The following is a 27,540-nucleotide window of genomic DNA, read 5'->3' as shown; positions in this document are numbered from 1 at the left end:
TTCTGTGGGCAGAGCCTTGCCCGGAGCCACGTCTGGGAAACAGTTCTCCTAATTTGGGAAGTGTCAGGCCGGGAGGGGCGTGGGGCTGGCCGGATTTTGTGTGCGCCTGCGCGATCGCCGGGACAGGGTGTGTTCCTGCTGCCGGATCCTGTTTTTGGCTGATCCAGTTCATCGCTGTCTGCCCCAGTTTCCCCTGCAGGTCCCCAAGCACACCCACCAGGTATTGCTCTCTGAGGTGAGTGCGCGGAGTCCAAGTCCTCCTACTAAGGACTCCACGGTGATGCCCACTCTCCCCAATGCAGCTCAGGAGAGTTCAGCCTGGGCCTCTGTCCCTTTCCTGCCCTAGCCCACCCCTCGCCCCGACCTTTTGCCATCATCCACGTGCTTTGTTGTCCTTTGCTACAGAACATGTCCAAGTCACTGAAGAAGCTGGTGGAGGAGAGCAGAGAGAAGAACCAGCCGGAAGTGGACATGAGTGACAGGGGTATCTCCAGTATGCTGGATGTCAACGGCTTGTGTAAGTTCTCTGGACAGTTGCTAAGTTTGCTAAGCAACTGCTTGCTCTCTTGGGAGGCGAGTTTCGGAAGGCTATACCATTCTTTACCTGCTTGTAAACGTCACTGGTCAGGAGCTTGGCTCAGAAAGTTTGCAAACCATAGTCAGTTCTTTTGGGACTGGTAAACCAGATGAGAACCTCACACGGGGCGTGCTGCAATTCTTTATCAGCTCTTGAGGTGGCTTCCTGGCTTCGAAGTCGATTTTCCATGTAATGTCCCAAGTAGCCATTTTCGTTTATCATTTGGAAATCACTTTTTTACTCTACGAATCATGAGCCGGTGGTACTCAAAAGTTCTTGTGCCAGGAATATTTTCAACATTTCTCCTTCATTACGTATTCCTGGGTCATTCTCCCTTTTGCGTTCAGGCTTTGCTCTCTCTTGTGCTCCCAGTTCAGCACTCACCACCAGTTGGATGGCCCATTTAATCAGGGTGTTGCTTTGAGCCTTGAACTTACATGACTCTTATTTTACTGTGTCCTCACATCTGTAAAACCAGACAGCAAACTCAGTACAAGTGGGAGTGGCCATAAACTCCATTGCCAGTGCCCCCCTCACAGGAATCTTCTCCACATCCAAACAGCTGTTCCCATGTGTGACGTTGGGATCACTATTGCTAGATTTGTGTTGAGAATTACGGTGTCCAAGTTGTCATCAATCTTTAAATGCTGGGAGCTAATTCTGGTCTTTGAAAAGACTGTCTAACTAAAGTACAACACTTCTGCAGGTTGCCTCTGGGGATTTGACTGTTGACAGTGCTACCCCCACATTCCTCAGTGGGACATACGAGGTCTGATTCTGATCATAACCAGATCCCTTCCATGCATGCACGTCCATGCTGAGTAAGCTCCACTGAGTTACCCTGTGCAGTCAGATCTTCCTGCCTTGCAAGTTCATTGTCTCCTTAAACCTTTCCACCTGAAGTCTCTTAACCCAATTGCCAAGAGTCAGCTCAGACATCATAGCCCAGGAAAAGCCTTCTCTTTCTGCCTTCCTCTGTGAACCCATCTTTCTTCAAGGCACAGAATACATAGCCTTTAATTAATTGATTTTTAATCCGGTAGTCTCTCATTCAGCTACCAGGAGAACCAACGCCAGGCAGTATTCTTGCTTGTGTTCTTGAGAACAGTATCTGGAACACGGCAGGCACTCCACAGGGCTTGACGAATGGAGGAAGGACTGATGGGTTAAATCTGAGTTCATGAGAGCCAGGGTAGGATGTATCAGCAGAACTTCAAACAGAGGGGAGCTTTGCAGAGACCTCAAAGACAGCGGATAGCTTCCCGGGCATGAAGACTGTTGTCTGCTCTTGGGGCACAGGTTGGGATGGATGCTGATGTATTAAGGCAGAAATGGAAAGCAGACATCTTGCATTTGGTGGCCATCACAAAAAGACCTGCTCTGGCATACTCTTAGGGTCTTGACAGCTTCTTGACTTGGTGACATATGTTGGTCTCTTGCAATAAGAATGGGTTTGTGGTGATTTTTGACGCTGACTTGTCTCCTGAGGATCTAGACACACTCCCACTGATTTGGGGTTCTTTCAGGCCCCACTGCTGTAGAGATAGGAGAGGCTAAGCAGAAAGCAGGGGACTTGGTGCATCTGAGCCCCGCATGCCCCCTAGTTCTCTGCCTGCTGCACCTTTCCCTATGGGCTGAAGTGTGAGTCTACAATGGGCGGAACCATTTGTATCTTTTTGGAAGATGAAGACCCATGCAATATTAACAAAGGGCAAGAGTGGCTTTGCTATTTCAGTTCGGCTCCATTATCTCTTTGAAGCCCTGGCTCTTACTACAGGAGAAAAGATAGCCACTTGCTTCCTGAAGGGAAAAACTGCTTCTGGTCTAACACTGGGGGATAAAAAGCAAGGAGATTTCGGCAATCGCTCAAACCAGAAGCCGAGAGACAACGTTGGTACTTCTTGGAAAGATTGGTGGACGTTTGAAACTCTCACCCGCTCTGGTGGTGTTGGCTTAAGGAAGGGCTGGATGTATTGACTCCTTGCTATCAGGACTCCTAAGAATCTGGAAGATTCTAGAATGTTCACTGGAAGCCTGTTCCTAAACTGGCTTTATCAGCCATTTACTGGACTGGAACTCAGTGGCCAAGCATTTGTGTGGAATGTATGCAGTTCTGGGGTCTATCTTAAACACCACACAAACAAACTTAAAACAGCAAGCAGTCAGCATCCAGTGTGGCTGTTAGATGAAAGGGTTACTTCAAGTATTGTATAAGGCCCCCCTCTCTCTCTTGCTCTCTCTCTCTCTCTAACTTAGGTTTACCTGCCGCTGTGACGTGTCGTATGTCAGCATCCGGATTAAACACAGAAAACCATTAACTTACATGCAGAGGGAGTGACTGATTCTTGTGCCCTAAGCTTTCCTTTTCTTTCTTTCTTTCTTTTTTCTTTTGCACTTACTAATTTAACTTCTTAAAAATAACGTAATGATTTAGCTTTGAGGATAAGAAGGGAGGATTTGCGTTTCTTTGAAGCATTTGAAATGCCAGCATTTCTGCTTGAGAGGTTGGGATGTAGGAGCACAGTAACGTGTTTCCGTCGATGTGGTTGAGACAGGGGCTCATGTGGTCCAGGATGGCCTTGAACTCATTTTCTAGCTGAGGGGGACCCTCCTGCCTCTGTCTCCCAAGTGCTGGAATTGCAGGTGTGCACCAGCACAGGTTACCAGTCAAGCCTGCACTTGATGGCCCTGTTGAGAGTGCAGCTATCATTCCGGGCCAGCCGTCTTGGGGGCAGTTACCAGTGAGACTTAGGAGGAATGGGTGTATTTTAGCTATAATATATTCAGATCTTTCCGAGGTCCAGCTTTGGGTTTGAAATGTGCAGGAATCATTTCTCTTTGCCCTTCTGTTGAGCCTTCGCCAGTTCACGCTGTTGAGGGAATTGAAGACCTACCTGTCTGTGACTCTGTTCTCAGGTGCCCACCTCTGGGAGGCTTCCCAAGTCTCCTGAGTGTTAACCCCGCACTCTCCAGCTTAGCCAGCTCGTCTCTTCTACGTCCCTGGGCTTCGTAGTTCTGGGGAAGAGTTTCTGGAATGAAGAATACCACTGCTTTTAGTTAAGAAATTCTTATTTGGAAAAAAAATTATACATATATTCTGATTGTGCTTTTCCCCCTCTTCTGTCCCCCCCACCCTCTCCCCCCCACCCAACTCCACACCTTTCCTTTTGCTCTTAAAAAAACAAACACACAAAAAAGAAAAACCCCCACAGAAACAGTTTCCTACAATAGCCCCCAACACACACACAAATATATCCGATTAAGCAATAGGAGACAAAAGATCTACAAAAATACCTACCATTGAGTTTGTTGTTTTGGCCAGACACTCTTGGACAAGGCATCTATCCTAAGTATGGCTAATATGCCCAATGAGAAACCATCGGAGGAAACTTATTTTTCCTTTGCAAGCATGCCTATATTTTATATAGCGTCCTGCTCAGGACTGGGGCCCTGGCCCATGTCCTCCATTCAGTGCTTGGATCTCTTCTGGCTTGAATCTGCGCTGCCCTGAGGCTTGCTGCCACACTCTCTGAGTTCATACGTGTGTCGATCCTGTTGTGTCTGGGGGACAGTTTGCTTGGAGTCCTCCCTCCCCTCTGGCTCTTAAAATCCCTGCTGCCCAAGGGGAGGAAGGAGCTGGAGGACGACATCTCATTCAGGACCGAGCACTACGAAACTTCTCGCTGTCTGTCCACAGTTCACCTGGGAGTCTCTGAGTTAGTTCCCAGCTACTGCAAGAAGAGCGACTACCGAGGGCTGAGCCAGGCACTGGTGGGCGAGGAAAGCGGGGTGCTGTTAGGAGCCATTTTATTGTATGTTCTTTCAGCAGAACACTGGTATCTGCTTTTCCCCGGGCCCACGGCCTGTCTCCTCTTAGGCTGTCTTGGCCGTGCAGTTGTCAGGCACGGGCCTTAACCCCCATTAGTTGTGCAAGTACGAGGCCAGCATATCTCTTAGGCAGGTTGCGGGTGTGGATTGCAGCGTCACGGCTCGATTGATGATGCCTTTCTTCTCTGGTAGCACAGAGTTTGTTCCGGTACTGTGGACGCTGTTCGGTAGAGGCACAGGCTCTGGCATGGCGGCGGAACATCTCCCCCATGTTCAATGAGAGACGTGGGTGTTCAGTTTGTGGAGAGCAACCAAGAGCCTGAAATATGTGTGGGTTTACATCGGGGCTCCTTTCCCATTCCTGGCACTGGAGGTTTGACTTGGTCGCGCAAGGTTTCTAGTTGACTCCCCCATTCTTTGGGGATTCTACTCATCTCTCTTGCATACACGTATGTATTTTAGGAAGCTTCTGCAGTGTAATGGCCAGTATAATGTGCTAGTGACCCTCCAAGTATTCCTTTCTCTACCCCTCTCTTCCATCCCCCTCCTCATTTAATTTCCCCATTCTAGTCCCTCCTTCCCGTCTCTCTTTAACAATACCTTCTATTTCTCTTTCTTTGGGAGATCCTCTCCTCCCCACTAGTCCCTTACTACGCCCCTAACCACCCTGGAGATACGGATTGCAGCACACCTCGATGGCCTAAAAGCAAACAGCTACACATAAGGGAAAACGTAGAATATTTGCCTTTTTGTTTGAGGTTATCTCATTCAGGAATGCTTTTCCCTAGCCCCATTTATTCAACGGAGAATACCATAATTCCCTTTTTTACAAAAAAAAAAAAAAGCCGAATAGTGTTCCATTGTGTGAATGAACCACATTTTCATTACTTATCAGTTAATGGATATCTAGGCCATTTCTGGCTATGATGTATAGAGCAGTACTGAACAAGTATCTGTAGCAGCAACTGTTGGGTACATGTCTAAGAGTGGTGTAGCTGGGTCTTGAGGTAGATGGATTCCCAGCTTCCTGAGGAACTGCTGCTCTGGTTTCCATAGTGGCTGGACCAGCATGAATAAGTGTTCTTTTTTTCTTTGAATCCCTGACAGCATATGCTGTCATCTGTCTTATTGATCTTGGCCGTTTTGACTGATGTTAAGATGAGATCCCAAAAGCAGTTTTAATTTGCGATTCCCCTGGTGGCTAAGGGTGGTGAACGTTTCTTTAGGAGTTTCTCAGCCGTTTCTGTTTGTCTTTTGAGAATTCTTTGCCTAGTCCTGTACCCCATCTTTTTAAAATTGGGTTGTTTTCTCGAGGTTCGGTTCTTAAAATTTTTGTATATATATTTTATATATATGTGTTATATATGTGTGTTATATATGATATATGATATATATCATATATATATAATATATATATGTTTTAGATACAGTAAATCAGCTGTGTCCCGTCTATGGAGGTTTCTCTCGAATTTTCTAGAGTGGGAATAGTTTGCAGCCATCAGGGACAAGCTGCAACTTCTGGATTTTTTTTTTTTTTTTTTGTTGTTGTTGTTGTTTTTTCTTTTTTCGGAGCTGGGGACCGAACCCAGGGCCTTGCGCTTGCTAGGCAAGCGCTTTACCACTGAGCTAAATCCCCAACCCCCCAACTTCTGGATTTCTTTTTTATTAATTTATGTGTTTGTTTGTTTGTTTATTGTTTCTTTATTTTGAGTCTTTTTATTGTTTTGTTTTACATCCATCAAATACTGCAAACGTCTTATCGAGACGAGGGATGAAGATAATGAATAGGTCTGACCGTTTTGGAATGACAGGACGAGCAGTGGCATTTCCTGCTTTTTAAGTGTCTGGTTCTTGGACTCCACTTGGCCTTTGGTTTTGTAAACAGATTGTGGAGCCCAGGCTGGATCTGAGCTGTGATTCCCCTGCTTCAGCCGCCCCGTATGCCATCATGCCGCACTGTGGCATGACATTTTGACTAACGTTTGGAAAGTTGCCAGGTTTAAGGCGCCTTTGTGATTTTTTTCTACAAAACCTGAGCCATAGACATGTCATAGCTAACATCCTCTGAATAACACCACACTGACAAATTTCTTCACGTGCGTGTGTCTCTGTGTGTATACACACGTGGTGTATGTGTGTCGCAGCATCCATTGGGAGGTCAAAGGTCAACATGCTGGAGTCAGGTTCTTGCCTCCTACCATGCAAATGCTGGGAACCGAACTCAGGGCTTCGGGCTTGAAGGGAGATGCCACTATGGACTGAGTCATCTCAGCATCCCGAGCTTCTGTGACTGCATGAAGTGCACAGCAGTGTTTATGATGTGGAAGCCTGACGGTTGGTGCAGTCTGGAGTTCTCTGCTCACTGACTGCTCTCAGTTTCTCACCTCCCTGGCACTCACTGCCCCACTCCCCACCTTATTCAGAGTCCCCGGAAGTCCGAGGGCTCATATAGTGTGCCACGGTCCTCAAACTGACAGGTCCAGAGCTCAGTGGACCAGGAATGGATAGGGCATGGTGAGGCATCCGCTGGACTTTACCTATGATGTGTTTGTGGCTTGGGCTCTGTTGAGAGTAGCAAATGCTCTTTAAAAACTTGTCAGGTTTTGACAGTTAGTTAACATGCCATGTATCATGTGGCAGCTACTGACTGAAGGCGTTTTTCATGCCAGGCACTACTGTTAGAGATTTCCTTAATGTCGCGTCTTTATCCAGCGCTAAGTTAATATTGCTGCATTATGACTGCAAGGTGTAGCACTGGATCATAAAGCTGATTCCCCAAAAGGCACCACGCCACTCACTGCTTTGCTGTTGGACCAATTGTTATGAGACTGTGAGTCTGTGTCAGAGCTGGTGTAACGGCTTAAAATCGCCTTTGACGCATTTCTGTGCTTGTCCAAGAGAAAGCTTTGTCTCTGTTTGAGAGATCTTCTAAGACCCTGAGAACGCTGACAGTGACTTCATGCAGAAGAAGGCCTCCTGCGTCTTTGAATAGAGAGTTTGCACAGGTTGATAGGTTTTTTTTTTTTTTTTTTTTTTTTTTTGACTTTTTAAAGCAGAAGAGTGAGCTGAGGCATGGTCTGGCTATGTCACAGTTTGACCAGTAGAGGTCAGGGTTGAGCCGCTTATAAAATGTATTGCATCCTCTGGAGACCGCTGCCTTCCCAGTGACTTTGAAAGCTTCTCCTGTCTCCTTTTTGTACTGAGGCCAACCACCTAATGGCACATGACCTGTGTCACCTCACAGGTGAGAAGGATCTCACCCATGCTTAACATTTTGGTCTGAAACTTCTTTCACATTGGTGCCTTTCAAGTCTTCTCAAAACAAGTTCTTGAGTGCAGGCTCTGGTAGACTCTTCAGTTTCATGGCTGTGTGATGTTTAATCATGGAAAATGGTAATCTGGATTTAAAATGTTGGAAAGGTCAAAAGGGAAAAATGCTACTTTTTCTTAATATTTTCTAAAGACATTAACTGTATCTTTTTTTTTTTTTTTTTGTTCTTTTTTTCGGAGCTGGGGACCGAACCCAGGGCCTTGCGCTTCCTAGGCAAGCGCTCTACCACTGAGCTAAATCCCCAACCCCGACATTAACTGTATCTTATATAATACATAAAAATATTATTTTATATATACTATATTACATACAATACACTTATAAATATATTAATAAAATATATTCATATAATATATAATTACACATATTAATATATCATAAACAATATTATATAGCATAATAAATGCATATGTGTATCGTATGTAGTATATAAATATAGTAATATAATTAATTAATCTCTTAATATTAATCAAGGACTAATTCCTTAACAATATTCTTCTGTTTTCTTAATTTCTAGCGCTACTCTAACAAAATGCCAAAGGCTGGTTTCCGTAAACAGAGGCGCAGTTTCCCATAGAAGTCCTAGATATAAGGGTAGCAGGGTCCCTCACTCGTAGGTCTTCTTCCCTTGTCCTGACTGGGTACAATCCCGGTGTCTGTCCAGCATCCTCTTCTCTTAAGGACAGCGGTCAGCCAGGATCAGTGTCTATCCAAGCAACACATTCTGAGTCGCGTAACTCTGTAAAGACCGTCTCTGCAAATGGCTCCATTCCAGGGACCTGGAGATCCGAACTCAGACGTGGACCTGGGGCACATGAGGTCGTTTATGCCATCGGTACTGGAGGGTTCTCGAGAGCTCTTGTGTTCCTGTCACCACTGGGTGCAGGTGATCTTTGCCCGACTTCTGTGGATAAGCGAGCGAGCGTCTGTGCTCACAGCAGCATTGCACCAGTGGTGGAATCAAAGTTAGCATCTCAGTGTCGCCGGTGCCATTTCTCTTTGATTCTGCGCACTTAGATCTGCCCCTCCCCCACCCACCCAGGTTTATGTTCTTCCTCTCTTAAAAAGTATTCTTTTTTTGGGTTGGGTGAGGGGACTAGGGCTATTGGTAGTTGAACTTGTGACCCCTTGCACTCTGCCGTTGAATATAGCCGTAGTCAGTTTCAGGTTTTTTTATTTTTAAGATAGACTCTCAGTAAGTACCCTCAGTGGCTTGGATTTACTCTCACCCAGATAGAACTTGAACTTTGCTCTGCCTCAGCCTCCGCGGAGACCGAGATTAGAGGCCTGCCTTACCATTCGTGGCTCCGTTTCATAATTCCTTCAAACACAGCATTAGGCTTGTAAGAGGTGTGCCTCCTGTCAGCTTAGACGTTTAGGCTGAGCCTTGATGAAAACACAGGAGCAGGCTAGCATACATCTGACCAGAGCTCGCTGGCCCGCCCTCACCCTCACCCTTCTTTGGGGGTTTCCTAAGAACCCAATAGTCCTCACAGAGTTTGGGGACCACGTGTGGGATCTGTCATTTGTTTAGTTATTTATCGTGTGCTGACTTTTCTGTTGTACATCTTAATTCATTAACTTGTGGCACTCTTCACGTTCCGGTGCTAGAAAAAGACTGGGCTGGGGAGACGCTGGTTCCTGTGCTGGCAAAATAAATCACAACGACAGCAAGTCATAATGACCTGTGGCTCTGGAGCAGTGGTTCTCAACCTGGGGGGCAGCTCTCAAACCCTTTGGGGGCCCAATGGCTCTTTCACGGGGTCACCCGAGACCACCGGAAAACAGGAATATTTACGTTACGATTCATAACAGTAGCATGATTACAGTGGTGAAGCAGCAACGAAATTAATTTTATGCTTGGGGTCACCACACCATGAGGAACGGCACTAGAGTGTCGCAGCATTAGGAAGGTTGAGTAGCACTGCTCTTGAAGATCTTTCTGTTCCTACAGGCTCCTCTGGATTCTTTAGTGTTAAGGAAGAACAGGGTGAAAGGAGTGGTATGTGTGTCATTAGACCCGGTATCTCACGGGTAAGGGAATTTGTTTTCTCAGTTTCTCAGAGATTATTATATAGATTCTAATAATGATTGACAGCTTTGACAGTTTTCCTATGCCAATACATTTTTATTATTTTAAAATTATTTTTCCGTTCTCGTTGAGATTACAATATTATTATTTCCCTTTCCCCTTCTTCCAACCCTCCCACAGATACCTTCTTGCTTTTCTTCAAATTTATGGCCTCCGTTTTCATTTATTCTTACATACATGTACATATATGATGTATATGCATATATATTCATATTTCTGAATGCATACTTAGGACAACCTGCTCAGTTTGTAGAATGTTACTTGTACGCAGGTCTTCAGAGCTGTCCATCTACCATATGACTGCTGAACCCTTGTCGATCATCGAGGAAGAGGGGGCAGAAAGGGTCTAAGAGCTAGAGGAATCACTATGAGACTGTCTCTTAGTAAAGTCAGAAGCTACACCCACAAAGGTTCCCCACTATGACTGCCTGGATCTGAGCTAAACAAGGAAACTTGCAAACATGGGAAGCGAAGGCCCAGGCCCTCATCCACAAGCAAATACTGCAGGCAGTGAGGGAGCTGAGAATGGGAGAAAGGTCCCCAACCCAGGGAAGAGCACACTAGCTACTTCCAAGTACCAAGTGGTCAGCCTCCAACGCACTGTCTCCTTCTTAGCTTTGCATGTTTAAGTCTTCAGGGCAAATTGGATGTATTTAATTAACAGACTGTGTTGGTTTCCTACAAACTGTGCACTTTGTTAAGAAAATAACATGTCACATACACATATATGTGTATGTATGCATGTGGATCTCGTGTGTGTGTGTGTGTGTGTGAGTGTGTGTGTGTGTGAGAGAGTGTGTGTGTCTGTGTGTGTGTGTGTGTGTGTTTGAGTGTGTGTGTGAGTGTGTGAGTGTGTGTGAGTGTGTGTGTCTGTGTGTGTGTCTGTGTGTCTGTGTGTGTGTGTCTGTGTGTGTGAGTGTGTGTGTGAGTGTGTGTGTGAGTGTGTGTGTGTGAGTGTGTGTGTGTGAGTGTGTGTGTGTGTGTGTGTGTGTCTGTGTGTGTGTGTGTCTGTGTGTCTGTGTGTGTGATCCGTATCCCTAGCCTCCTCACACAGCCATGATGGCCTGTGCCTCATGTTTTTCCAGCAGCTTCCCCTGGGTACTCCCATCACAGGCACGAATCACCATACTAGGCGTTGTAGAGTGTATTGACACATTTATCACATACAGCCGTGTAACGCGCTTAGCCACTGCATTTTAAACTCGTGGCCCACATGGTGATAATGGCGATCCCGTAAACGGCTTGGGGTGCACGGTAAGCAAGCGACGTCACAGGCAGTCTGCGGTAGATGGAGGAATGGACTCCAGGCCGCCAGATGTCAGGAGCCACATTCTGGGCGTCCTCTAGTTCCCCGTTCCAAACTCCAATGACAGGTTACTACAAACCCTGTGGAGGAGACAGAGATAAATCGTAATTGAGATGCTTACGTTCTGGAAGCCATGACTCCCGCATCGTTGGGCTAGTGGCTTCCTATTCATTTAGGAACGCGTTCGTGGACGCCATCCCTGCTCACACCACCTGAGCTGGGGGCATTGGAACTCCTTCCCCCAAACATTTGCACATGCCTTTTAAAATAAATTCCTTTGCACACACTCGGTGGAGGGCTTCTCCGTGTTCTCTGCGTGCAGAGAGTGCAGAGCAGTGCCACTCCGATGCTCACAACAAAGGATGGCACCTTGGCAACACCTCAGGAGCCCCTCCCACGCACCGTCCCCTCAGGGAAGACGGTCTCCCAACTTCAGAAGCATAGGCCAGTGCTGCCCATTCTTGTGTACACTGTTGTAAAAAACGGTGGAGGGTAGTGTAGCCCGTGCTTCAGCGTCAGGGCTCTCCAGTTCCGCTCTCTGCCTGCGATGCTCATTTGCGTGCAGTTGGCTGTAGATGCTAGGCACCATTCATCCGGCCCACCACTGATGGGCGTTTGAGCGGTGCTCTGGTTTAGACTTGAAATATCCCCAAGAGGTTTAATTCCTGTCTTGGTGCTTTGGGGAAGTGGTAGAAACTTTAAGATGCAAGTAGACGCTAAGGGAGGCAGTCACGGGGCACGCCCTTTCAGGGGAATTTAGCGTCTCACCCTCTCTGCTTGTGCTTTCAGCCCTCCCCCACCTCACCCCCTCCCTCCCGTGCACCTCATACGGCGCTTCCCTACCCGGGAGCGGTGTCCGGAGGCTTCCCTGCAGCCAGACACCTGCCCTGTGGTGGTGTGGGGTGAGCGTGGTCAAACTTCCTGAGTCCTGTCTCCTGGGACAGCCATGCCCTGTGGCAGAGCTGACACAGGATCCCTAACCCCTGCACCCGGGAAATCAGCAGGTTACCTTCAGCCTCAAAGCCACAGTGCTGTCTTGGTTCGAGTTCTACTGTTCAGTTGACCCAAGATAAGTATTTTTTTTTAATTATTTATTTATTTTTGTTTTATGTGCACTGGTGTTTTACTTGCTTGTATGTCTGTGTGAAGGTGTCAGATTCTTCCCTGAGACTGGAATCAGAGATAGTTGTGGGCTGCCATGTGGGTGCTGGGAACTGAACCTGGGTCCTCAGAGGAAGCAACCAGTGCTCTTCACCGCTGAGCGATCTCTTCAGCACCCCACCCCCAACAGCAACTCTTGTAAAAGTAAGCATTTAATTGGGAGCTTGCTTACAGTTGCCAAGATCATCATGGGGGGTGGGGGTGGGAAGGTGGGGATTAGTGTGTAGGGGGGAGGGAGGGTATGGCAATGGCATGTTTGGCCCTGGAGCAGTAGCTGAGAGCTACATCCTGCATCAGTAGGCAGCAGATAAAAAAGACTTGCCCTGGCGCTTTCAAAGCTCCCTCCCCTATACACCCTACCCCAAGATACACTTCCGCCAACAAGGCTGTACCTCCTGGGGGCCATTTTTATTCAAACCACCTCAAGGGTCCAGCAGCCTGGAGCGAAACCTCCAGAATGTAAACCCAAACCAGTCTATTCTAGTCTGTGCTGCATTAGTACAGTAGCAGAAAGCTACCTAAGACAGGTATTTTCCAGGTAGGGCTGTTATAAACTGGTGCTGTGAGCATATGGAGATACAGTTTGGCGAACATATGCATGCACTTCTGTTGGTTAAATACCAAGAAGCAAATTGCTGGGGGGGTGGAACGTGCACCCATATGCTTTTGAAAACACAAAGCAAGGATTACCAAAACAGGGGCAGTGTCTGAGAAGTGTACGGTTGACCCACAAGGAGCACTCTTAACATGCAGCGGGCTTTAAAAGCGGCACCAACCAGATCAACCAAGGTACTTCCTAGAACACTGCCCCCTTCCAAGCAAGCCCTTTCATGTCTCAGATCCCTCTCCGGGAAGCGTTGCACTAATGCACCCATCTGATAGGCCTCGGGAGACTTCCAAACATGGCTGCCTAGCTGACAGTGTCACCGGGGAATTACTGAGACCACGGAGTACGGTCTACACCCCAGACCAAGAACTATGCAGGCCCAGATGTGGTGCCGGGATCAGGTTTTGCATCGAAAAGTAAGACTTGCTTCTTTCTAGGCTGTGTTGTTATAGGTACTGTTGCCCACGTTCACATTATTATCTAGTTATTCTAGATAATATACCCAGATAAAAGCAAGTCAAGGGAGAAGGGTTTGCTCTGGCTCACTGTACAGGTGGCCTCGAGCCTGAAGCAGTGAGTACACGGTGTCCAGGGTGGAAAAGCAGGAAGCAGTACATGTAGGCAATGTGTGCTCAGCTCACGTGATGGTTCATACATGCTTGGGCCAGGGAGTGGCACTATTTGGAAGTGTGGCTCTGTTGGAGTAGGTGTGCCACTGTGGGTGTGGCCCTTAGTACCCTTGTCCTAGCTGCCTGGAAGTCAGGTATCTCCTAGCAGCCTCCAGATGAAGATGCAGAGACCCTCCTGTGCCATGCCTGCCTGGACGCTGCCCTGCTCCCACCTTGATGGTACTGGACTGAACCTCTGAACCTGCAAGCCAGCCCCAGTTAAATGTTGTCCTTACAAGAGTTGCCTTGGTCATGGTGTCTGTTCACAGCAGTAAAACCCTAACTAAGACAGCTTACATTCCCTGCTTTATTCTGTCCAGCCAGCATTCCTTGCCCAAGAAATACTATTTCTGTATTCTGTCCTGTATTTCACTTTAATAAATTAATGAGTTTTGCTTTCATTTCAGTTTTTTTTCCTATTTCAAGTTTGTTTTACTATTAGAAATTTGCACCTTCTGTTGTTTCCAAACACATAACAGCTCCTTCATAGATAATCCTGCTCGGCCTTCCTTCCATGTCTGTACCTAACCTCTACAGGGTCCCTAGAATTTCCACTTCTCTGGTCCTTTTGTAGGCCCTGTCTTGGCAGGAAGCCCATGGTGGCCATCTTTTAGGCCATGGGGTAGACTTGTCCCAACCCTCAGCTCTAACTGGCTGCCCTCCGCTTTGGGAGTAGACACTCCTCCGATTCAGCTGCTCCTTCTCCTCTCCAACGGCTGCGACTTCTGCTGAGTTTGTTTGGCCCTCGTGGGGTTTGTTGAACAGTAGTCTGTTTTCCCTTCCCTACGGCCACATTGACGTCATCGATATTCATGACTTTGGATTTTCCCTGTCTGTCTGTAGTTTGGATTTTTGTAGAGTTTGCTTAGGTAAACTGAACTCTGTAGATTTTAAACTTTGTTCTATTACAATGATATATTTATGTGTGTGTGTGTGTGTGTGTGTGTGTGTGTGTGCGTGAATGCACAAAAGTGGGTGGTGGGTATGGAGGTCAGGACTATCTGCTGAACCCGCTTTTCTTTCTCATAGTGTGGGTTCTAGGCACTGCGCTCAGGTCCTCAGGTTTGGTGGTTGAGCACTTTACCAGAGGAGCCATCCTATCTCTGTGTGTACCTGAACATGCAGATCGGGCCTAGGTGTTCTGCTTGGTGGCAAGCACCCTTACCCACTGAGCCATCCCCCCTCAATACTCTGGGTATTTGAACTTGGAGACTGAGAGTCCTTGGGATGTATTGTTTTGTTGGGGCCAACTCTCCTTTTGTTTTCAATCTAGCAGAGGCAGGACGTGGCTGATGCTGTCCCTCGCCGTCCCTCATACTGTAGACCCTGTGACACCCCCCACTGCAGGCCCCCTGTCATCCCTGCCCCCATCAAGTCAGGCCTGATACTCCATCCCCTCTAACTCCTGCTCCATATCACAGATCTCGGCAGCGAGGTCTCCTAAGCTCCTCTCTATTTACTGAGAGATTAAAGTTACTGGTGTCCAGAATACGCTTTGTACACAAGAGCCCCATGAGCGATGGTTTGAAGAAAACACAGTTTTCTTTTACATCAGAGTCTGAGGCAGCCATTGTGAGCTAGTATGTATCCCTGACCATCACGGCTCACTAGGATTTAAGTTGCTTTCTGGGTTCCCATGTGTGCAGCTTGGGGAAAATAGCTGGCCTTTGGTAGTCTGAACTTGCTAAGCTGAGTATCTCTGTATAGAAGGGCCCTAGATCACCTGCTTCAGTTTCTATCAGTAAGAATTCACTGTGAAGGCGCTGGATATTTTACGCTTTGTGCTGTCCATTTCCATTTCCTTCTGGCAGAGGTTACTGCTGTCCAAAGCCGGATGGTAATCTTATTTCATAGTCACGTATGAGATAGACCATTGCTCTTTAACACACCACACATTCAGATTTTAACGTTTCTTTGTAAGTCCCAGGCTTAGTTAGGGTGTACTGCTGTGAACAGACACCATGACCTTGACAACTCATGTAAATGACAAGTTTAATCGGGGCTGACTCACAGGTTCAGAGGTTCGGTCCGTTATCATCAAGGAAAGAACACGACGGCATCCAGGCAGGCATGGTGCAGTAGGAGCTGAGGCTTCTACATCTTCATCTGAAGGATGCTAGCAGAATACTGGCTCACAGGCAAGGGTATTAAAGCCCATACCCAAAGGGACACACCTACTCCAACAAGGCCACACCCACTCTAACAAGGCCACACCCACTCCAACAAGGCCACACCTACTCCAACAAGGCCACACCCACTCCAACAAGGCCACACCTCCCAACAGTACCACTCCATGGGCCAAGCATATACAAACCATCACAGTCCCAACTGTATTAAACTCCCGAGACTGTTGTAACAGAACATCACAAATACGCTTCTTAAAACTTCAGAAATGTGTTTTTTCCCAGGTCTGGAATCTATTAAATCAAGGTACCCACAAGACCACACCCACCAGAAGCTGTGGGAGTGAGCTGGGTATTGATCGGCACCTACACCAAGTAGTACAACTTCCCACTAAAACATTACAGATGAGGGGTGAGCTTCAGGAAGTAAGACAAAATGGCTGAATCCTTTCACTGTGCTCCTCGCCGTCTCCCTTTCCCAGTTAGCATTGTAGCCTCTCTAGAGAAAACGAGACTCAAGCTCTTAAATTGACTCTTTTCGTGTTTCTTCAAGTCCCGCTAGAGCGACTGAAGGAGTGAGCTCCGTATAGACATTCATGCGGTCTGAATTCATTATGTCTCATTGCCATGCCCAAAGTGTGCAGCAGAAACGTCTTTAGATATTTAGAAAATAGAAATGTTTAGAAGATAGAGATATTTTACCCCACAGCTTCAAAACGTTCAGTCTCTGGTGAAGGAGAGAGTTCATGGCAACAGAAGAGGTTACACCGTGTGGTGGACCAGAAAAGTAGGAGATACAGCCAAGGGAAATTGGTCCCCAAAGGTCAATCTCCTTCAAAGGTCCGCAGCTTTCCAAAACAGCGCTGCCCACTGGGAACCACGTAACTGAACGCGTGGACCTGTGTTGGGTATTTCATATTCAAACCTTAACATTATCTTTTATTAATTATCTCAAACTTACTGTTTGCCAGATGCTCCTGCATGGCCCACTCTGTGTCTTTGTACTTGATGTCATCGTGGTGGAGCTGAGAGAAGTGTGGGTCTCGCGAGCTGAAGGCTAACTCATGTGTTTGCGACAGCCGAACAGAACGACTGAACGGCGACCATGATCTGTCTTTAGATCTTGTATTGGTTGCTGTTGTTCTGTTTTTAAGTTTTTTTTTTTTTTTTTTGAGGCAGGGTGTCTCTGTGTAGCCCTGGATGTCCCGGAACTTGCTTTGTACACCAGGCTGGCCTCGAACTCACAGAGATCCCTCGGGCCTCTGCCTCCAGAGCCCTGAGGAGATGTCAGGATCAGACCTGGTAAAAGCCTCTGTCCCCACATACGCAGCAGCATGTGCGACTGCGAGGTTCCATAGGGCCTGAGAAGGCTCCGTGCTGAGGGTTCCCGAGGAGGCTTCACGTCAGCAGGAAACCACGCCAGTGGACCTAAGCTCTCTTTTTCTGTATGACAAACAGTTGAGTGAACCGTGCGTGCGGTTGGTGGCGTATTTGTACGTTGCATTTGGCGGGGTGGCAGTTCAGGTTAGAAACCAACGCGTTTCTCCTTTGGATAGTTTGAGAAGGCCTCTCTCTGCAGCCATGAGTAAAAGTCACTTCTCCTGGCCTCATTTTCCTTGTCTGAATGTGGGAGAAGTGCAGGTAATGTGATTGTTACTGAAGAGGGTTGCTCTGAGAAATAGGTGAACAATTCTTAGGCCTCTGCTTCCCTGTGGTTAACGTTTGGTAAGCCCTCAGTATTGTTATCTCAACACAGCATATCGACGTCCTGGGTCAGGATTACGATATACAAACATTAATTTACAAACTGATATCTTAATTCTCAATGGTTTAATTATTAATTGCAATGATAAAATAATTTAATTATAACAATTAAAATTAATTATTTTCATTGTTAATATATAGATGTTAACTTCTCTTTCCTTCGTTTTCTGTCACAGATTCAAATACTTTAGTTCTGCCTTTCCTTTTTAACATGAGGAATTTGTGCTCCGGGGCAATCGAGTGATTTAATCCTCCAGTCTCAGGGCATTAGGAAGTGACCTTCACGATGTTTAGAACTAGAGATTACCTGCTTCCAGCTCTCTTCCTGTGTGGAACTGTCATTTTTTTTTTTCAAGATAGATTTTTTTCCCCAATCACGTTTACACTACGTTTATTATGGTAAGATTTTCCTACTGTCTTATAAAGACTAAGTGTGAATTTATTTTCCCGATTTAGAAACAATAAACTCAAGATGAAGCCGGGAGAAACCAGGGTGTATTCTCGGCTCTGATTCCAGTGCTCTCAGGACTCTTAAGAGAGAGAGAAAAAAAAAGCAGCCACTAGTCTCGTGTTCTCAGATTTCAAACATGCTACGGGTTGAGTATGTCCCCCACAAACTCCCATGTGTTGGCAGGGTCCCAAAAACAGGCGGTAAAAAGAGGTGAATAGGCTCCTGGCTTTCACCAGTCAGCCATTGTCATCTCTAGAGTGTGCGAGTCATCCTGAGAGAGCACTGCTAGAACAGTGAATTGGTTCTCCTCTGGTCCCTTTGTCCCCTTGCTCTTGCCTTTCTGTCCCTTTGTCCCCTTCCCCCTTCCCTCTTTGCCTTTCTGCCCCTTTGTCCCTTCCCCCAACACACACCCTTGCCTTTCTGCCTCCAGCCATGGGATTATGCAGTCTGCAATCTCTTTGAGCATGAACGTTCTCGATTGCAAAAATAAATTCTTGCTAGTTTTAATTGAGATCGGAATATAATTAGGTCATTCCCCCATTCTCTCAAAGGCACCCTGTGAACCCTCTCCCATTTCTGTTTCAAATTTACAGCCTCCCTTTTTCTTTATTTTCAACTACTTCATTTATGGCACTAGATTATAGCCATGAGACATGACCAAGACACAGAATCCTTTGGCTCTAGTGTTCTGTAACTGGCCTGTTGCGTTTTCACGGTGCAGAACGCCACGACCAAAGGCAAACTTGGACAGGAAGGGGTTACTCATTCTTACAGGTTACAGTCCATGTTGGAGGGGAGCCAAGGCGGTAGGTAACTGCAGGCAGGAACCGGAGCAGAAATCATCAAGGAACACTGCTCACCCTGCTCACCCGCTGGTTCTCTGGCTCGCTCCCTGGCTCTCCTTCAGGCCCAGCTGCCTGGGGATGGTATTGCCCAAGGTAAGCTGGGTCCTCCAGCATCAATTAGTAATCAAGGAAAATGCCTCACAGACAAGCCCTTGGGGTAGCCATTGTCGCTACTTCGGGCTTCTTCTTCTTCCCAGGTGACTTGACTTTGTGTCAATTTGACCAAAAAAACTAACCAACAAAGTAACTATAGTTTCTAAAAATACATGTTTATGTTATACAAATGAAACACCAGTTTGTGCTAAAAAAAAAAGTTAGTTGGCGTAAATAAGCAACACAAAAGAAAAAGAATCAAAGGAGGAGATAGGAGGTGGGTGGGCAGATATGGAGTTACATGGACTCTGGTTTTCTCCTAACTGAACCTCTTTTTAGGCATTTCTCTTCTAAGGAGCACGTTTCTCCTTTACCTGTATATTAGTCAGGCTTCCCCTAACAATGGGAATGATCAGTTCTATCAGACGTGTACAGACTTAGGATGAGATTCAGTATGAATGCCGTCTTAGGAAGTTGTAGAAGACCACGTGGCCTGCCATCTGCAAGTTGGAAAACTAGAAACATGGTTGGTATAATCAGACCAGGGCCGAAGGCCTGAGAACCAGGGAAAGGGGAGTGGTTAGTGTCGTATTCCCAGAGACTGGAGGTTCAGCAGCCAGAAGCTGTCAGGAGCAAGAGTTGCAGGTGCGTCCCTTCTGGATGACAGCTCTAGAAGAGGAGAACGCCCTTTCCTCTCGTTCTTCTTCTGCTTAGACCATGAATAAGTGAGAGTTGTTTGAGGTCCTGGCAAACCCAAAGCTCTCGGAAACCTTTTTATGGAGTCTTCTCTACTCCCAGAGCAGAAAGAACCACCATGATTTTACTTAGTTATCCCCGGTAATAATCTGTGTTCTTGTTGAATGTAGTCAAGATAACCATAGTAGACAAACCCTTTATAAAATGGGGCACCAGTGGAAGGGGAAGCCCTTGGTCCTGCCAAGACCAAACCCCCAGTGAACGGGATTCTTGGGGGGAGGGCGGTAATGAGGGGAGGATGGGGAGGGGAACACCCATATAGAAGGGGAAGGGGAGGGGTTAGGAGGCTGATGGTCAGGATACCCGGAAAGGGAATAACATTTGAAATGTAAATAAGAAATACTCAATTTAATAAAAATGGAAGAAATAAAAAAAAAGAAAAAAAAGAACAAAAAAAATTGGTAACCAAGTTGTTTTTTTCTTTGTCTTTAAACTTACTAGTAAGGAGGTTGTAAACTTGCATAATAATTAGCTATGAAATGAAGAAAAGCTTTCATACCACACTGATTTTTTTTTCTTTTTTTTCCTTATTTCGGAGCTGGGGACTGAACCCAGGGCCTTGCGCTTGCTAGGCAAGTGCTCTACCACTGAGCTAAATCCCCAACCCCACTGATTTTTATCTAATTTTAGTCTATGACCAAAATCCAAAATAAATATTACTTTTATGATTCTGAGTACATTGATGAACACGTTTCTGCTATATTTCAGTATTGGACATTTCATTGTCTGTCTTCATTTTTTTTTTTTTTTTTCCGGAGCTGGGGACTGAACCCAGGGCCTTGTGCTTGCTAGGCAAGCGCTCTACCACTGAGCTAAATCCCCAACCCCTTTAATCTTTTTTTCTTTTTTTAATTTTTTTTTTCGGAGCTGGGGACCGAACCCAGGGCCTTGCGCTTGCTAGGCAAGCGCTCTACCACTGAGCTAAATCCCCAACCCGTCTGTCTTCATTTTAATATATTGCCAGAACCTGCAAACTTAAGAAGGGCTGGGTCTGTATTCTGCCACTAGGGACGAAATAACTTCAGCCCTGGTTAAATGATAGCGTTTTAATCTCACATCACAGAGATGTAAAACTCAAGTTGAACAGCATTGGTGTTGACAACCAGTCAATCCCACGGCCTTGTGGCATCTTCGAATCAAAGGTACTTAAGGCTGTCACAGTCTCTAACTCACTGGACACCAAAATGGAGAAGGCTATTGGGATAACCTTCTATGCAAAGTTCAAAGCAGTCTGTCTTTAATAGTTTACAACTCCGGTTGCTTTAACATGTTAGTCGCTATGTTCATCTGTGAATGATATTGCTGTTCACAGTGGAATTGATCAGCCTTATTATAAAACAAGGTAACCATGTTGAATATCCAAGCAGGTGTGCTGTTGGCCTATCAGACTCCATTTTATACAAGAGCCACCAAGATCTAGTAAGCCATTTATGTTCTGATGATCACAGCGTCTCCCAGTTGCTTTTGCTATAGCCACACAGCCTCCCAGATGAACAGAATTATTGTGAACGCAATTACAGGGATTTTCACTGGGGGAGGGGGCCAATAAAGGCCAGTTCTGTCCAGTGACAGAATTTTCGACCACTTCAAGTTCAGTGTCACTTTGTGTGTTTCCAAGCCTTGAATTCCTCTCTATAGATGTAAATGCCATTCTGTGAAGCTTGAACTCCCCTCCCATCTGTAAAGGGCCCCAAAGGAATCATTTGCTTCCTAGTGCCCCAGTGGAAAGCCTTGGAGTGTACACACAGTTCTTAGTGTGCCCCGTCGTTAAGATATGAGGGGCTTCTTTGGAAATACCTCTACAGTATCGCCTTAGGTTTGGTGGTTTCATCCTGCGGATGTTTTTCTTCTTGTAACTGTCTATGTTAGGATGATGAAGAAGAAAAAGCTGAGACCCTGGTAAACAACAGCTGCTTTCCTGGGTGTCTGGAGATGGTGATTCTTTTTCCAGGATTTTATTTGCGTGTCGGGGTAGGAGGATAGTGTATGTGTGCTTGTTTCCTGCGTGCATACATTGGAGAACAGAGGCTGATGTCAGGTGACTTCATATCACTCATCACCTTATTCCTTGAGGCAGGGCCTCTCACCAAAGCTGGGGCTCACTGATTGCTGAAAACTGGGTTCTGCCTATCTCTAGCCGGCCTCTGCCATTCCAGTTACATCATGTTGATGTTAGGGTGCAAACATTAGATGCAGGGGTCCCTGTGTTCGTGTGGCAAGCATTTTAGCAACTCCGTCATCTCTTCAGCCGCCTTTCCAGGAGGTTTTAGTTAGTGTTTGTTTCTCTGAATTTGCAGCATTGAAATCCTGACTGAGCTCCTCCTAGTTCTGAACCTTACCCACATTGCATCTCCACACTCTCCTCTGTTTGATTCCGTTGCCTCTGTTTCCACATGTTCCTCAGAGCCAACTCCATTACATGGTGTCCTTCTTTGAAAGCATAGACCCCCCGCCCCATCTCCCTAACCCCACCCCCAACTGGGTTTCTCTGTAGCCCTTGCTGACATGATACTCACTCTGTAGACCAGGCTGGCCTCGAACTTGAACTCATAGGTCTACCTGCCTCTGCTGGGAATAGAAGGTGTGCTCCACCACCACGTGTCACCCTACAATGAGGAACATCCTTTGATCGTCCTATCTATCCAGATCTCCTTTCTCTCAGCCCCTCTTAAACCGGGCAACCATTCTAGGGCAGCAGATGCCATCAGAGACCATCTCAGGCTAAGCAGGATGGGCATTCAGCGCCAGTTCTAAGAAACTGTAAGTGAGTCTCTGAAGTAGAGATGATTGGCTGGTGTTCTTAGTGTGGTCAGTAAATAGCCAGTGAGCGCCTGACTAAGTGAGCCCCGCATTGTCTTTGCCGTGTAATTATCGATCTGACCAACTCTTCAGCATGTTCCAGCCCATTCCCTTCTTGGCTATAAAATAAACAGTTAACACTCACAGTGCCAGCAGCCATTTCCTGTCTCCACCTTCCCTCAAATGCTTCCCGTTCAGTCATTTTGCTTCCCACTGTTTGTTTTGGTCTGATTTCCTGTCCCATGGTTCATCCAGCTCGTGTTCTTTTGTTTCCTTTTCGATATAGGATCTCACTATGTACGTGGAACTCACTGTGTAGCCCAGGCTGGCCTGACACTTATGTCTGTCTCCACTCTTGATTATTGATTGGCAAGAACTGTCCACAGTCTCCCACATCCTTGCAGAGATGGTATTTGGAAACCTGACTGGGAGGGGCGAGGGAATGAAGAGATAACACACAGAGACAGAAAAGCTGGGATCGGATGGGCAGGGCTCTCCGTGGGAGAAGTGGCGGCGGGCTAGGCTGATCTCAGTCTTTAGGCTGTGAACATCCAGGGGGTGATTTTCTGCACACTATTAACATGCACACTGGGACCAGAGGAAGACTTTGCCATTCCCTTGTGGCTGAGGCACTGGGGTCCTTGTCATGGCAGTGCGCATGTCAAACATGGCAGTGCGCATGCCCAACGCTGTATGTGCGCTCAGGTCTTCCCAAGCTGGCTCCAATACCCACCCCTTAACACCACTTAAAGAGGTTGAAAGAATAATGGAGGAGCCGAAACGCATAACTGATGGCACATTTCCATTAATTTGGTTGAATTTTGATACGGACCCTTGCAAATACTGGGGCAATCATACTTGAATATCGCTTTTGGAGGTTTGCTAGCAATTTGCTCCCAGTGTTCTGGTGGAACTTATGAATAGCAGAGCCCACCCTTAGAGGTGTTCCTAACACAGTAGAGGGCCTTCCCGGGTGTGATTATGGTCAGCGAGGCACCAGGAGCAGGTCAGGGCACACAGTCTGTTTCCATTTCTTGGGCATATTTGACGGGCGGCTTTTGTAGTCTGAAATAACCCATTCTATTGTGGCAAATCTTTTCTTCTCTTTTAGCCGCACAGTTGTCATAGGAAAGTCACAATGAACCCACCTTTCCCAAGTGGTAGGGAGTGGCCGGCTGTATAAATACGTCCCCGTCACCGGGTCTGTTCCTGTCACAGGCTTGGCGGGTTTCTCTTGATCCGGTCCAACCTAACTGCCTTCCCTGCAGACATAGCCTTCAGCCCTTTGTTGCCCCTAAACATTTTCCTCAAAGCTCTTTTATAAAGTTTTTCTTTCCTGCTCTAATTTCTCTCCGTCTCACCTGCTTTGACTTGGAGCCCTATAACAATAGTGAGCGAGAAAAGAAATACATTCTAGCGGTGCGGTCAGGGGGAACAGCCACTTAGGGCTACAGAAAACAGCTCGACTTCCCGGCGCTGGCGTTTCTCTTCCTGCTAAGTGGTAGGTAGAAGGACAGGGCGAAGTGATTGAAAAGAGTTGGCTTCTCCCAATTAAATCTGTCACTGTCAACATCTCCCATCGTTAAGAAGAACAGAAAAAAAAATTTCCCCTTCCTAATTAGTTACTTGTTGACATCTTAGGAAAGATTAAGGCAGAAGGAGAGAGGAAAATTATCAATTTTCTTTTGTAATCAGAATTGATTCCTGTGACATTCAGATGTCAGTGTGAGAGACTGCTATTTATCTGCCAGATTTTGTTTGCTGTTTCTTGGTAGTAAAACCTCTCTGCCTTTTTTTTTTTTTCCAATTAGTGGTTGCAGTTAATTGTGTATTTTCCAGCCTGTTCTACAGAAGGTAGTAATGTGTACTAAATGCCCTTGAGTAGGATAGACCATGTCCAGATTCTCAGAAGTGTCTTGAGGGAAGACTTACTTTTGTCTTCCTTCTTCTAGGGGGAGCGGTGGTGTGATGGTGGACCTCGGCTAGTCATCTAGTCATCTGGCATCTTGGTGTATCCGTTAGTAGTTTGGATTTATAAAATAAATATTAAGCCATAGACTGTGTGGGTTAAATTCCTCACAGTCCCAAAAGCTGACATGTTGAGACATCAGGCGCCAATAGATTTGGGGCCTGGTGAGAGCTCCTCTCCTGGTTTATAGGTCGCCACAGCCTTGTCTGGTCCTCACTGGCTGGACATAGCAGCAGGGATGTGGTGAAACCGTCTGTCTTGTGTCTCTTTGTCCCAGGATACCCCTCCCATTCAAGGAAGCTTCATCTTCTCGGCCTAATTGCTGAAGGCCCCACTTCCGAATACTTTTACTGCTTCAACACACGCCTGTAGGAGGACAGACATTTAGCCCATAGAAGGTGGGGGCACTAAGCTTGGGCACCCAAGGGACCTCCGGACTGCTTCTGTGTGTGCTAGAGAGGCCCCTGCCCAGCGTAAATCCTGCTGTTCGTTATTTTCTCTCACCTAAAGTGGAACATAATCTTAACGGATTCGTCTGCGAGACATGTTCGGTACAAGGGAGTTTTGGGAGATTTCTGTCTCGTCAGACTTCTCCACCTCTGAAACAGAGGACCACTTCATCTAGAAGACAAGAAAATCTGAACTCTTACTCTGAAAAATGGGCGAGCTTTCCCACGGCACCTGAGATCGTAAGAGCCAGTCACATGAGAACGCCATGACAATTCCTTTCAAACACTACAGGAGAGTTCTGGGCTACCTTGACCTCCTTCCTCTCCCCAAATTCCTCCTAGAGCCATCATGTGGGACTGAACCGAAACATTCAGGGGTGACCAAGGGTGGAATGTGGCACGCGGGGGCTTGTGAGGGGGGCTTATGAGGACAACCTTACAGTGTCCGGTACCTTAACCCACACAGTAGCCAGGGTCCAGGCACAGGTCAGCATCTGAGTCAAAGGAGGAGGGAGCCAAGCTGAGAGGAGGGATTTGAGAAGAAGGTTATTCTCACAGAAATGGAGATGTGCATATCCTGTCCCTAGAGCCTGTTTCCCGCGAGGCCTTAGTAAAGGCCTAAGCTATAAGAGTCCGCAGGAGAAAGCAAGCATACACAAGCACTCTATCTTCCGTCTCTCTGAGCCGGGACAGTGATCCAGGGAGACTTGTTCGTGGTATAGGACATATCTGTTTTCATGTTGTTAACCGTCAAGAGGTGTGTGAGAGAGGAGTTTTAGTCCCAGGAGCTCCTGGGTAAGCACCTGGTAAGTTCAGCGTCTTTCGTGGTTGACCGGTGATGGGCAACCTTAAGTCTGTAGCTGTAGTTCTGTGGCCCGAGGCTCCAGGAGACATTTTCAGTGAGTGGAACCATTGCTGTCTAATAAATACTTAATGTAAATCACATAGACAGCTTTTGATTTTCCTCATGGCCACGGTTGTTAGAACGAACATTGCCTGCAGTCGTTAGCACGTTGTCTTGTGAGAGGAGAAATTGCCTCAGTTGGGGAACTGAAAAAACAACAGAAGTTTAAACTTCTGTGAGATTTAAAGAGTACAGGGTCCCATATGGCTGTGTAAGGGGCTGTGTTCCTGCCCCTGGAGCATCTCCAGGCCGTTGGTCCCATGATCCCACTGTTGCCCCGAAGTTGATCTCCTGTTTTCACTACTCTACTTTCAACCTCTCTTTCTGGGGAATATGCTTCCCCCATTACTCTGAGGTAATCACGCCATAGTAAATGAAACAGATGAGGTTCTCGGGAATGAGGTCATGAGGCTTGGCCTTCAGGGTCAAGGGAAAGGATCTAGACAATATAATCATAAGGGCCGTAAAAGCCTACAGGGTCCTTTTCGGAAGTGGTTCGTTGCCAGACTTGGCCTTGATTTTGGAAACATGAGAAAGCACGTGTATCCTCCGGTCCAATGACGGCTGCACTGATTAGCCAGGACGAACTTAGGGACATCAAGGATAGAGAGTTAGAGCAGTCTCAGGAAGAAAGGGTATGGATGGAAAATATGGGAATTTGTATATGATTTAGGAGTAAATAGTATCGTAAGGGGAGCACATGGGGCTATGGAATTGCTAGGATAAGGGTCAAAGATTAGAGAATTAAAAGATAGCCGATTGAAGAACTGAAGTTGGCAATGCCTGGGAAGATATTAGAGAGAGCTGTCTTACTGTCTTATTTATATAAATTCAAAAATTTTTAAGGCATCATTTTAATCTTAAGGAATTTGCCATTTTTTTCTATTCTTACATGAAAGCAGTTAGTGAAGACTGCGGTCTGCTGTACCAAAAAACCGGAAGAGCTGTGGCCAGCTCCCCCTGAAGAACAGGCTGTGTAAACCTTTAAGGAAATGTGCTTTTGCCCTGTGCTTGGTTCTGCTCTAAGGAAATGGGGGCTGGGACTATTGATCCGGGATTCAGAGTTTATGTAAATGTAAGAACTTTCGATCGTTATTAGCAATGATCAAAGCCTTGCTGGTGCAGCTTTAGTAAATACAAGACTGGGTTCAGGCTCTCTGAGAGGGGAGAAGGCAACAGCATGCATGAGGAGAGGGAAAGCGAAAGGAGAAGGAAGAAGGAATTACTCTATTAGGCTTAAGCTGCAGTTGAAGAGTAAGGAATACTGAGAATCCTCAGGGAGCAGAGAGAGCACCTGAACTAGAAGCTTGCATCCACTGCCGACTCTGAGTCATTATTGAGTCAGCACTGACTCATTCCTGCCTTTCTCAAGACCCTCCTTCTGCTGAGGCAAGACTTCGGTACTCCCCGGCGTGGCGTGCTTACTAGTTATTAAGGACTGTGGAACAGTGGCACTGTGTGCCCACGGTTTGACCCCTTGTGTCGATACACTGTCACCCAGGCTGCAGGGTAGGATACATTGTGAACGTGCTAGTTTCCTGCTTCTGTCACAGAAGCATAGCCAAACTAATGAGGATCAAAAACTGGGAAGGTCCAGGCAGGGGTGCTGCATCCACAGAGGCTTTGCCTGGTTACCTGATGAGTGGCACTTACAAAAGCAAGGCAAGTTTCTTTTGGCTCGCAGTGCTGGAGGCTCAAGTCCGAGACTGTGTAGACGCATCAGTCTGGCTCTCTTGTGAAGGTTCTACATTAGGGTGGAAGCATGTGTTAGAGTAAACGCTCCTCAGTGCCAGGAGCCAAAGAGGGAGATAGGGGAG

The 27,540-nt window shown here is 46.6% G+C and overlaps 1 protein-coding gene across 9 annotated transcripts in view; it reads left to right on the top strand.

The window, feature by feature from the left end:
- Nucleotides 1-27,540, top strand: part of Rsu1 (Ras suppressor protein 1) — a 248,280-nt gene continuing 220,740 nt past the window's right edge. For 6 of the 9 annotated variants that reach the window (XR_005495332.2, XR_010058931.1, XM_063276734.1 and 3 more), the window contains exons 1-2: nucleotides 17-235; nucleotides 406-517. Coding sequence is in view for 7 of the 9 variants with exons in the window: in XM_063276734.1 (XP_063132804.1) it covers nucleotides 409-517 (109 nt within the window). In the remaining 2 variants the exon portion in view is untranslated. Of the gene's footprint in view, nucleotides 236-405; nucleotides 518-27,540 lie in introns of all 9 variants that reach the window. The other 3 variants (XM_039096062.2, XM_063276735.1, NM_001109404.1) reach the window with 3 other exon arrangements.

Source organism: Rattus norvegicus, chromosome 17, assembly GCF_036323735.1.
Source record: "Rattus norvegicus strain BN/NHsdMcwi chromosome 17, GRCr8, whole genome shotgun sequence".
NCBI classification, from domain to species: Eukaryota; Metazoa; Chordata; class Mammalia; order Rodentia; family Muridae; genus Rattus; species Rattus norvegicus.
The sequence above is the reverse complement of the archived record's forward strand: the minus strand, read 5'-3'. Positions and strand labels throughout refer to the sequence as shown.